Source organism: Syngnathus acus, chromosome 9, assembly GCF_901709675.1.
Source record: "Syngnathus acus chromosome 9, fSynAcu1.2, whole genome shotgun sequence".
Lineage (NCBI taxonomy): Eukaryota > Metazoa > Chordata > Actinopteri > Syngnathiformes > Syngnathidae > Syngnathus > Syngnathus acus.
Genome location: NC_051094.1, coordinates 14,940,046 through 14,952,520, shown reverse-complemented (window position 1 = coordinate 14,952,520; position 12,475 = coordinate 14,940,046). Strand labels below are relative to the sequence as shown.

The 12,475-nt window shown below is 40.6% G+C and overlaps 1 protein-coding gene across 1 annotated transcript; it reads right to left on the bottom strand.

The window, feature by feature from the left end:
- Nucleotides 1–1,933: 1,933 nt before the first annotated feature.
- Nucleotides 1,934–2,839, bottom strand: tcima (transcriptional and immune response regulator a). Its single transcript, XM_037259591.1, has one exon. It carries the CDS (start codon nt 2,734–2,736, stop codon nt 2,434–2,436), a length of 303 nt encoding a protein of 100 aa, XP_037115486.1. The 5' UTR covers nt 2,737–2,839; the 3' UTR covers nt 1,934–2,433.
- Nucleotides 2,840–12,475: the final 9,636 nt, after the last annotated feature.

Here is a 12,475-nt window from a genome sequence, read left to right as displayed (position 1 = left end):
AATTCATTCATCTTCCAAACCGCCCATCCTCGCAAGGGTCACGGATATGCTGCAGCCTATCCCAGCCGATTTTGGGCAGTAGGTGGGGTACACCCTGCACTGGTTGCCAGCCAATCGCAGGGCACACACAGACAAACAAACATTCACACCTATGGACAATTTGGAGCAGTCAATCATGCATGTCTTTGGAATGTGGGAGGAAACCGGAGCACCTGGAGAAAACCAACACAGGCAAGGGGAGAACACGCAAGAGCCGGAATCGAACCCTGTATCTCTGAACTGTGAGGAATACGTGCCAACTTCTATAAGGAATTCATTTCACAAAAACAAATTTGAGTCAAACATTTTGGTCACAGCTACATGAATCTGCATGCAAAACATAAGGCCTCGCTTGGAACAAACAGGGAACTCCGCCCAGCACTGGTGAGATGTGAATATCTGTCTCAACTAGTTGGCTTTTGATATGAGATAGCTTATACATACATTGAGATAGAAGTACTTGGTTAAGACAAATTTCCCGAGCCATGGCGACATATTTAATACACACATACACAGCCACAATAATACAGCTTATATACTGCTTTTTATTTGTCACTGTATAACTTTGGCCTTTCTTACTGGTGAGGTCATTCCAACACACAGCAACTCATCTGTGACAGTTATGTGTCAGAAGAGAGATAAGACTGTCACAGATGACGCCCCTCTGAGGGTGAGCTGTATTTCTTTTCAGCGCCCTACAGTATAGCGTATGTTGCAGCACGTGAGCGACACAGCAGCGCAATGGCGTCATGTGCAACAAACCAAGAAACTGGTTTGAGCCGGTAGAGGGACTACCAAAGCAAGCAGATTAGGAGGCAGCCACTCGAACCATCTTTGCGTCAGCAGCAAAGCCTGCTACAGATGCCCCTTTTGCATTGATGAAAAAGCTATAAAACACAACAAAAACCTCTGAGGTCGGAGTGAATGCACTAAAAGCTTCCTGCATAGAAATGTCATTTATGATTTTGTCAAGAAGGATAAATCAGAAGGTGAAGAAGCAAAGCCTGGACAAGTCTAAAGCCTGTAATGCTACTTTAACAGGTTCTTATCTAGAGAGAAGGGATGATTAAATAGAGTCCAGTGCAAACACAGCGCAGAGGAATCACTCCCGCCCTCCCCAGCCTGATCTCAACTGGTTCTCGCCGGTCTGATGTAGCGCGTGGCTGTTTGAGGGAAACCCAGGCAGGCATAATTACATCCTTCTCTGAGTAATAGAATATTCACCCTCCAATGGGCTTGTCTCGTCAGAACAAAGAGCAATATGAAAACAAAAATGTGCCAACCACGCACTTTATGAAGAAAGAAATTTGGGCTTGGTTACATGACTCAACATTAATTATCACCTTAGCAATAAGCTGTGAAAGAAATGTTTAGTTTGCAGGCATTTACCTGACTACTTTCAGATTTAAATGATGACGTTATGAATAGATTTATGAACGTCCAACAGATTTTTTATTTTAATTCAGTTTTCATTTGTAATGGTAAGCTTGATGTCAAAACAACAACAGTCATCTTTAGATTTTACCTTATATTTTGTTATATGTCACTAATCTTATAAATATCACAATAAACTGTCCACACTTGTGATTTTCTCTCAATTTTAGTTGTGCTCTCTGAGCTATAATTATAATTCAGCCATTTATTGTGGCCTTTGTGCTACAATGGCTTGTCATCTGCACCCCCTTACTTTACTGCCTTTGTCTCCTTACAATGTTTACAGTTAAGGAAGAGAGGTAGATGTAAGCCTGTCTCTTTTTGGCCATTAAAATGACTTTGAAGCACAGCACTTATGTCAATTGTATCTTAAAATGACACAAAGCAGATCCTTTTTCATGCGTGAGTCGAAAATGGTGGTTCATGTGAACTCAGAAATAAGGTTGCACACAAGCAGAGCTTTACTTTTGTAAACAAAGCAATTTATTAAAAAGGGCACAGAATAGGACACATCATTCGTGAAAAAGTGGCTAATTGAGATTTAAATTAGGAGCCACAGCAGTGACAGTGTTCATGTTGGAAGAAGGCATGTGTTCAGGACAGGCATCCATAAAGGTTCTTCTTCTGGCATTTCAAGTCTCATATGGTTGTTGCTTTCCACCAGCACCTCCTTTGTGTGCTGCTGCCTCATCAGCATGGCTGAATTCAAGCTTGAGGGGAGTCATTTTATGTCCTTCATTGCTTCCATCATCTCATCTGCTTCCAACCGGTCATGGCGGGACTCTCCGGCGCTGCAACGTGACCACGCTGGCAGCCTTGTGCAAGCTCGTCATCGCCCCTCGGATAGCCGCCGCACACACAGTAGTCGGCGTTCAAGTCCCATCAGGAGCGTAGTCTTGCGTGTTTTCGGCTCCGAGTCGAGCCGAGTGAGTGAAGACACAAGCGGCTACAGCAGTGCCGTCAGCGGAGTTTGAGCATTTGCCGGAGCAAACCCGCGATCTGGAGGAACTTGTCCTTCTTCCGCTGCTTCAGAGCCATCAGCGCCCGGGCCGTCTCCTCCGGATCGTGTGAGTAGGAGAAGATGCTCCTCACTCGCTCCTCTGCTTTCATGTCGCCCGTCTTCTGGAAGAGTCTGGTCAGGGCGTCCTGGCTCACGTTGTCGAAAATGTTGGCCACTGCTTTCTTGCGGTGAGCCGTGGCAAACTTGTTGCCGTGGACAGAAGGACTGACACGGCGGCAGTCTGAAGACACGTACGCGGACATCTCGTCTCTCGGTTGGTTTGGCGCTGAGGCGGAGAGAAAGCGAGAGAGGCCGGACGGGCTTGCTTGGCTTGTGAGCTTGGCTGAGTGAGCGCAGGAGAGCTGAGCCTGCGTCTATTTATGCTGCTGCTGCTGTGGGAGGGTCACTCCGCCAGCCTGCGGTGACATCAGCAGTCGTAAAGCAAAGACGGCAGACATTAAATTGTGAAGGTGTGTGCAATGTTAAACTCTACTTTAAATTCTTTATTTTTACATTTGTGCCATATTTATAAGGGTACTACTTGTTTGTTTTTTCCATCTTATTGTAGCTAATGAAGAGGAGATTTAATGGCTTGCATTGCCTACAGGAAGAGCTACAGTATGTCATTGTTTTGTTTAGTGCTATTGTATGCGTTGTTGTTACCCATGGTGATACGGAGACCATATTTTAAGCAGCAACGTATTTAAAACTGAATGTCAAATGCTCTCTTATTACGCACAATTTACTGACAAATGTTATTTAAAGTGTGCATGTTTATTTTATTCATTTCCCAAAATCAGCGCTCTAGAATGATTAGTAATCATTTCTGGAACTATTTCTGAGGGTAAAAGAAAGAATTTCTGGATTACAACTTATTTTCTTCAAATGTCTTAAGTGGTATTTACAATCAAAGTTGACCTGAGGCCATTTGCTGGCTGGCTGATCTTATCTGGTAAAGCAGTGAGGCCCTGTTCGGTCGCAAAACTGGAACTTGAAGAAAAAACAGTTACACATAGCTTTGCCCTCTCATATCCTGAGTGCCTTATAAGGAAAAGGAAAGTCCTCCACGCCAGCGGTGATAACTGACTCAGGAAGTATATTTTTTCCTGTGAGTGCAGCCTCGTGAAGGTCATACACAGCATGCCTGGCATGTGGAATTGACTGCTCGGTGGAACAATGAGCCAGGAATCCTTGCTGGGTTTGAAGTGAGCTCGGATCCAGCTTTCCTGGCATGCATTATTTCCAAGTCTGTGTGAACAATGCGTCGCCACAGGATATGTGACCGTCTGCAGGTGGCATGGCTGGAGATATGAAATGTCAATGCACTCCTTCAGGAAAATAAGGGTTGGCTGCATATTTATGACCCCTTAACTGTCTCTGGGCGCAAGGCACAAGCAATGCACAATGAGACCTCAGCAGCAAGACGGAAGGCAGAGCCTTGAGCTTTTTGACCCTATTCTCCTGTATTCACACTTAATCTTAACAAAAGCAACACACAATCTAAACATGGACTGAGGCTGCGTCTTTTTTGTGAAGATTCCCGGGAGACAGTCGGTTCACTCCCTTGTGTAAAGATCAAACCTCTTCCGCATTGGTTTAAATTTAGCTGACATTGCATAACTAACACTGACAGCAGTACCTGAAATGAAGTCCAAGTGGCTGATAAAAGTCCGATATGGAGTGATATGATGAATGTTTTTTCTTTCTAATTACAGTGCATGGCCTACTTTTGTGTTTTGATTTATGTACTTTTGATGCTGAAGCAAATTTCCATGCTCTTAAAGGACAATGAGACATGACCCTGCAGTTTAGGAATCGAAATCTTATGCAACACAGCAATTATCAACATTTAGGAAAAAAAGAACAGTATAGGTCTTGCAACATGGATCTACGATTTTAGTTGAGGTTGTTTTCCTTGCATACAATACATAACCATTTATGGTTTTATGAAAGTGTTTCTGTGTTAAGATTTTTAGGAACACTTGAAAAAGTTTGTAGCATACATTATATCGAAAAAAAGACGCCCACTGACATGAAGCAAAACATGCAATGATTTACATAAAGGGGTAGTAAAGCGGGCATCGGCATTTACATGAAAAGTCTGTATTAAAAAATAATATCCTTACTACAATTCCCGCCTGAAAAAATACTCAGCAGTGATTAAAGTGTATTTTGGTACAGAGGGGCGGTGAACTTACAGAGGCCCACTTTTTGGTTGGAGTCTGCTTGATTGACACATCAGCCTGACTACCGTATTGGCCCGAATATAAGACAATGTTTTTTGCATTGAAATAAGAAAAAGTGGGGGTCGTCTTACATTAGGGGTCTAGACATTATACCCATTCACAACGCTAGATGGCGCCAGATATCGTAAAAGTGAATGCTGAACTTAACTCCCCAGGCCAAAGTGAACCCCTGTCACAAAGAATGAAAATAAAAACAGCGGTAGCACGAAGAAGAAAAATAAAAAATAGCGGTAAGAAAGAAAAGAGAAGAAAATAAGAGAAGAGATAACAGAAAATGGAGAAACATAGCGACAATCTAGAGAAAAGTGGGTCGAAGATCGGCCAGGTTTTTTCAAACTTGAATCTTGAAAAAGAGGGGGTCGTCTTATAATCAGGGTCGTCTTATATTCGGGCCAATATGGTATATCAGAGGAGGCGAAGGTATCTTTCTCTTGTTTCCTAGCTTGCTTACTATGCTTAATCAAAGTACGGTTGTTTTGGAATACAGTATTTTACGTCTAAGGTAGCAAAGATGCTTAATAGATGTGTTGTGGCTGGGTGTAGCAATACGCCGAAAGAAGGGATCAACGTACATCTATTCCCGAAGGATGAAAAAAATAGGCTTGCCACTAAGCGAGGAGGCTTGCTATGGACCGCGTTAGCCGTCCTGCTGCTCAGCGAGGAGACTTGGACAGCCAGTGTTGGCTGTCCAACGGCTGAACGAGGAGGCCCGCCGCAGACGGTGTCGACCGCCCTGTCGCTCAGCAAGGAGGCTTGCTGTGAACCGTGTCAGCCATGTTCTCATTCAATTTCGGATAAACAACTTCAAGACAAACCCCAGAGGCCGGCTTGTTGGAAAGATTGCGAGCGCCGGATTTCCAGCGAGGAGGCCGAGCCTTCCGATAGGTGGTGGAGGGGGTACCCCATACGTGGACTTCAGGGGAAATGTAAGTTAAATGACCCCTTACAGATTTCAATTGAATATACGAACAATTCAACTTACATAAAGCTTCTCGGAACGCGTCATGTTGGTGACTGATGAAAGGAAATAGACAGACGTGACAGGGCACTTTAGCTGCAGAGAGGCTGCTCATTTCTTGCTCTTAATTTAACCATGGAACATTGAATTGTTCTATGAGGTTTTCAGAGTTTGAAATGGGCCCAAGTAGAGATGTCCTCATACTTTTTGAGGCTGGTTGATCCTCATTATTTTGACATTTCAAGCAATGTCTGTACATTGATTTCCAATGGGGAAATTGTGATTGCTTCCTTTCGTGACGTCATCAACCAAGACAGGGTGTGTGGCCCTATTACTCATTATAAGTGGTTATATTGAAAGGCATTAGTTGTTTTACTGTTTCTGCAAGACGCAGTGATCCATGCACAACTGCAGCATTGTCACTGAGCTTGGCTTGTGTGGCAACAGACAGAGTAAAAGGGTAGCTTCATTAAATGCAGAGTGAGCTGGACTTAAATATGTCTGTGGTCGTCATGTATCTTTCGTGTACAATCAGGATGCACCAGCAAATCCGCATTCGCTGTCTACGAAAGTAAAACCATGATGTTAACAGAGGTGGGCACTTTGCCAAATTTTGCCGGTCCATTGCGTGTCCTTTGTTCACAACCTGGACACCCTTCCATCATCGTCTGTCTGTCTTCATTCATTATAAAATTGTCCCACCATTCGTCCCTCCTCAAAATTTTAAATGCACTTCCGTAATAAATAAATAAATGACCGGACACCTGCAGAAGAGCTTTACAGAGCCTCACATTAACTTATTTTTATTTGTAACCTTGAAAAGCCTAATCATTTTTAAGTTTAAAATGGCTTACTTTAACCAGAATCCCAAGTAGCCAGGTGGACAAAGCCATCAAATCCAAATCAGTTATTGTGATGTCATACAAAATATTATCAGGCAGCCATTCTAAAGCTCAAGACATTCTTCTCTGAGGCAAACGGCTTTCATTTTTTCCTATACGTCACGGCCTGAGAGAGGCTAATGGCAAAGGTTCATAATAATATCCTATTCACATCCATTTTATGGGGGACCCCGCTTTCTGGTTAACATTCACATTTGGTTTTTTTCTCTCTTTTTGCGCAATGAAAACTTTATTTGATGACAACGTTTTCTTTCTTCTTCCCTTTTCATTTTCAATTTGCTCATGTGCTATCTCCTGGAATTTAGCAGCAGTGACTGTGTCTCTTGATATTGCCTGAAACAAAAATAAAATAAAAACAATGAAACGATGTCGTAAGACACAGTGACAAAAAAGGCCACCAGTTGATAGTATAATACAAGATTTGGTTGACAGTGTAAGTGAAAAGAGTTGACTATATTTCTGTCAACATTCTTTCTCATGAATAAGATTTTAGAAAAATCATGTTACTTCACTTGAGTCTCCTTTTGCCACCTCCTGCATTTTTTCACTTTCGGTCTGAACGTACGAATTACACATGAGAGACAAAGCGGAAACGGAAACCTGGTCTTTGGCAGACTTCCATGTCTGTCGGACGGACTGAGTGGTTAATTAGCACTTGACCTGAACAAAAACCTGTTTCCGTCCGTCTTCAGTCCATCCTTTTTCTTTTTTTCTTTCTAGTCCATCGTCTTTCGTCTGTAAAATGGCCATCCATCTCGGATAAACAGACAGACTGTTCCGTCCCTGAGACGAAATGGCCCCCTGTGCAGGTTATATAATCAGAAAGGTTTGTTAATATTTAGCACTTACTGTACTTTTATTGATTTGACTTTCTAACCTCTGACCACAACTTTGTAGGTTAATAAATAAGTTTATTTTGTAAGTTCATAAGTAAGGTTACCATTGTCCAATTAAAGTATGATTGACATACAGTTTAATATGCTGACTTGTGGGACCAATAATTGTAATACCCTCTGCCAGGGGTATCCAAAGTCCAGCCACTTGCAGCCGTCAGCTATTTTTTCAACCAACTCGAATGTTAAACAAGGTCTGCATGAGAACATTATGTTGTGCTAGCCGACATTGTTTTTCGTGCTTTGATGGTGCAATTTGAAAATTTTCCTGAGCATATCTGGGACCTACAGTTTTAGTAAGTTCAGTAAAATAGACTAAAGTGGCCTCCACTTCATTCGAGTTTTCGCTAAATGACTGTTGGTGGACAACATTTGGACTCATGCACTTAGGTGATGTCACATCACTGGAACTAATGCTAGCTAATGCCTCCCTACAAGCCTTGGGGTTAAAGGAAAAGAATGTTTGACCTGTGTTTATAACTGTCATCAAGGCCTTTCTGGAATATGTTACATGCAACACACACTCAGTGTGTCTGTTTGGCCAATGTCTGCTTATGTAACTATAGCACAGGAAGTGAAGGGCATTTGGGTGCAGGAGTGTCTTTGAAAGTATTTTTTGCATGTGCATCAATTTGACGTTTTAAAAAATGAACTGGTCTCAGAAAGTCTTTCCTCTCCTGCATATTTTGTTCATTTGCAAAAAAATTTTTTAACCTTTATTTACCCAGGCAAACAATTCAGAAAAAGTTCTTATTTACAATTGCGGCCTGACCCAAAGAACAGTGACTCTTTGAGGAGGGTGGGGAACGGGATGCTGAAAATAAATAAATACATAAAACAAGGTTAATATAAATACACAATCAAGAAATAAAATCCAACAACCAAAAACAGTAAAATGATATAATATGACAACATGATTAAGCTAACAGCTGCAAGAGTCGGTTAAAACTTGTAGTAATTTGAAGTTTGAAAACTGTGATTGATGTGATGACAGTGAGTATTTTGTACAATATTCCAATCATAAGCTGTCGAGAAATGGAAATATCAAGATTAAATGTACATCTTAGAATAATGAAACATAAACAAATGAAAAATGTTTCAACAAGTAGTCTATTAATTTCACAGTGTAAGCCAATGGGTACAATTACATAAATTGAGTAGATTATTTGAAATAAACCGTTTCCCACAGTGGCAAGCAGTCCTTAGAGGACGTAACATTAGCATGCTAAACAGAGTTCATGTTTCCTCCTTCTCAAATTGTCCCTCGTTCACGCTACCTACAACCACCTGGGAGGGACTGACCTGTACATGCAGATTAAATGACTGAGCACTGAGCCCGCATAGACAAACCACACAACACCAGGTATTATCACGCTGAACTGGCTCGATCCGGCTACCACTCGCTTTGCGGCTGGCTGCTCCGCATGGGGCCTGAGGCCAAACGGAATGTTCGTTCGTCTACACAACGGATCCTGCGCCAGAAACAGCAGGCCTCTCTGATTCAGGTGGATCACGTTAAGGTAACTGTTGTACAAAATGATTTTGCAAGGCCCCCGGTTGACATTAGAACCTTTGATTATTCCGCATCACAAAAATGCATTCCCTAGTTTAAAAAAAAAAAAAAACTAAGTCAATCTATTGAAGTCAATCCAATGATGTGGCCCATTCCATGCATTCCGTCCACCCACATGAATTAAAAAAGTGGACCAAAAATCTTCTAACGAAATGAGGTAACCAAATTATCATTCTAGAAATTATTATATGGTGCAAGTTATCATCACGCCGTTTTGGCTGCGCATTTGCACAACAACCTTTACAAGAGCCTCATCCTCGAAATGTCTGAGAAACATTTCTTTTTGGAGCTATTATGTCATGTGTGAAAATAAATTACATATATACATCTATTATTGTTTTATATTTTAGTTCATGTCAACTGTTCTCTGTTCGGGGTCAGTTAAGTATTTGCAGCTTTCCTCCTTGAAAGAGATTTTTTTATCTTGAGATATTTTATCTGGATTTTATTCAATAATCAAGCAATGTTTTTCTTTTGTCTTTTTGTAAGGTTTGTGTCAATGTGTAAAACAATTCAAAACATTTTTTGTAACATTATTTTAGTGGAGGCAATCCCTCAGTGGTGTTAAAAACTGGGCTACGTCAACACTAATGGATGTACGCAAGATCCATTCAAAGACAACATAAAACAAAGAGGCAAGAAGTGATGAGGCCTGGTCAGGCGCCAAGCAAAGGAAAATATTGGTCGTAAGCCGCCCCATTGTTCATCGTGGCAGGAGGGCCAGGTCACGCAAGGATGAGGATGATCACGAACAAGTCATCAGTGGGAGTTTCATGGATATGAAAGCAATACACGCCTACTGTGCTGTAGCTGCTTCGTTTGGCTCAGTTATAAAAATGAGAAACAGTCTTCTGTGACCGAAGGTAACACGATGCTTGGGGAAGATTCTGTTACTTCTTTGACAGGAACGCGATAGCAGTTTCATAATATTGCCGTATGAGTGGGAATAAATGAGTGAGAAAGTAATGCGATATAGATGGAGCATTATTCTTTACCACATCAAAAACAGCCAAAGTTATCCCTGTGATAGTGTCTATCATCCCCAACTAGATAGAAAAAAATACATATTTTGCTTTTTTCAGCTACAAGATTACAAAGAGTATACTGAAAAAAACACAGCTACATGATGAAGTCTTAATTTGATGAGTTTATGTGTTGAGGATCTTGTCACGATTTCATAAACAATGTAAGTTTGGAAACATCATCAACATCATCAGTAGGAATGGTTTAAAGTGATTGTACAAATTTGGTGTCTGTTCTTGGGACAGAACAACACAGCAACAACATTCCTATTGCTATTTCTCCATTAAGACAGTAAGGTAAATGGATTATCTATCGGGAGAGACAGTGACACGACTGTTCTTACACTCAGACAATTATAAAGGACATTTTAAGTTATTCTCATAACATCTCTACTGCAGATATACTATGTGATGTGTGAAAATATTAATTGTATTGAAAGTAAATGGTCAAAGAGTAAGTCTAGCAACTACCGTTTTTTTCCGTGTATAATACGCCCCCATGTATAATACGCACCCTAACAATGGCATGTTGATGCTGGAAAAAAGCCTGTACCCATGTATAATACGCACCCAATTTTTTTTTTTTTTTTTAATTTTTTTTTTTCTTTTTTTTTTTAAGTCCCAATGATCGTCACACACGCAGGGAGGCAATGGGTCCCATTTTTATAGTCTTTGGTATGGTCTTAACTAGGCTGGATGTATTTTTTTTGTTGCCGTTGATTTCTCCGACTGCCCATAAAGGCACCACCGCGATCAGATGAAAAGAGAGGAAAGTGACGTGCGGACATGTGAAAAAGGCGGCTCTGTATGGGAGAGACGTTGAAGAGGAATAATAACACCCTTGGAAACCAAAACTTGCCCCTCGTCGTGACTCGGAGCCGCAACAAATGTTTCGGATTTGTGTAGGGTACATTGTGACAGCAAACGAGCAGGTGATCGAGCAAGCGTCTGATACGAGAGCATTGCGTTCGTATGGAGCGTGTTTGAAGTGAACAGCAGAGACGAAAGGAACAAGGCAAAGTGTTGTGAAATAAAATATTACCTGTAATACGCATTTTGTTATTTGCTGATTGTATTAAGCTATCACATTCATTGTCAGTCAAGAAGAGAAGAGGACTATTATCCCTTCTTTGACGAAATGACCAGAGCACAGTACAAACACACTATTGTTCTTTCGGTATTTATTCAACCCACATTCTTTCACAACATGACAAGAAGAGAACAATACATAAATCAATACTCGTACCAGTACCATGATTTTCTTAAAAAAAATATATATATTTTTAAAAAATTTAAAAAAAATTGTACCCATGTATAATGCGCACCCCAGATTTTAGGACAATAAATTAGTTAAATTTTGCGTATTATACACGGAAAAAAACGGTAGTCTTTCAGGAAAATTATCTAAGCTCAAAAAGGTTTGGCAGTGCGTAGTGTGACATCTTGGAGGTGGAACTGAGAAACCCAGGTAGCGTCAGATTGAGGCTGGTTCAAATCCGTATGCTGGTTAGACAAAGGAGGCCTTAGAACAGGCATGTGAAATGTATTTTTGTCGTGCGCTGCTCTGTGATTATGGCTCGCAGAGGGCCGCTATGACAGTGAAAGCAAATAAATGTGTAATTGTCTCATTATATTATATTATATTATATTATATTATATTATATTATATTATATTATATTATATTATATTATATTATATACAGAAAGTGATCAATTACTAGCTTTGAAAATGTATATTAAGGATAGCAGTTTGTTCAATTATTGATCAAGTTATGGCAAAAGAAATTGTGCAAAATTTCAACCTTATTCATTACACACAACAAACATGTTGGTACAGATTTTAGCAATTTTCATAACAGACAAGAGCCACATAAAATGATATGGCAGGCTGGATCTGACCCTTGGGCCTTAAGTTTGATACTGGTGCATTAGAAGCTTGTGACACAAAGAAACAACCACGCATACAGACGTTGAAACACCATAAGTGAGGTGTATAAAGTTGTATAATAGTAGTCATAATAATGCACTAGATTTATATGGTGCTTTACTGTAACAACACTCAAAGTGCTTGCAATGGATACATATTATCCAAAAAGCAAAACATAACTGATTAAACTATCCAACTAGGAAAGCACTAGTTTAAGCTTTTGTCTGCAAATACAAAATATCTGACAGCAACAAAAAAGTGGAGCATACAAAGTAAGTGATTCGTAAAAAGGAAATGCTCTTTGTAAATAAATAACAGATTTTTACAAGTAAACTTTTGGTTTCAGCTTGAGCCTCTCAAGACACAGTAAATGACAACAGAAAAGTGGGGGGTAGAAAAGTAGAGAGAAGGCCGTGCGTGATAAAGCGGCAACACTGAAATGAGGTCAACAGTCACTCTGTCTCTGCTTTTGAGTGCACAC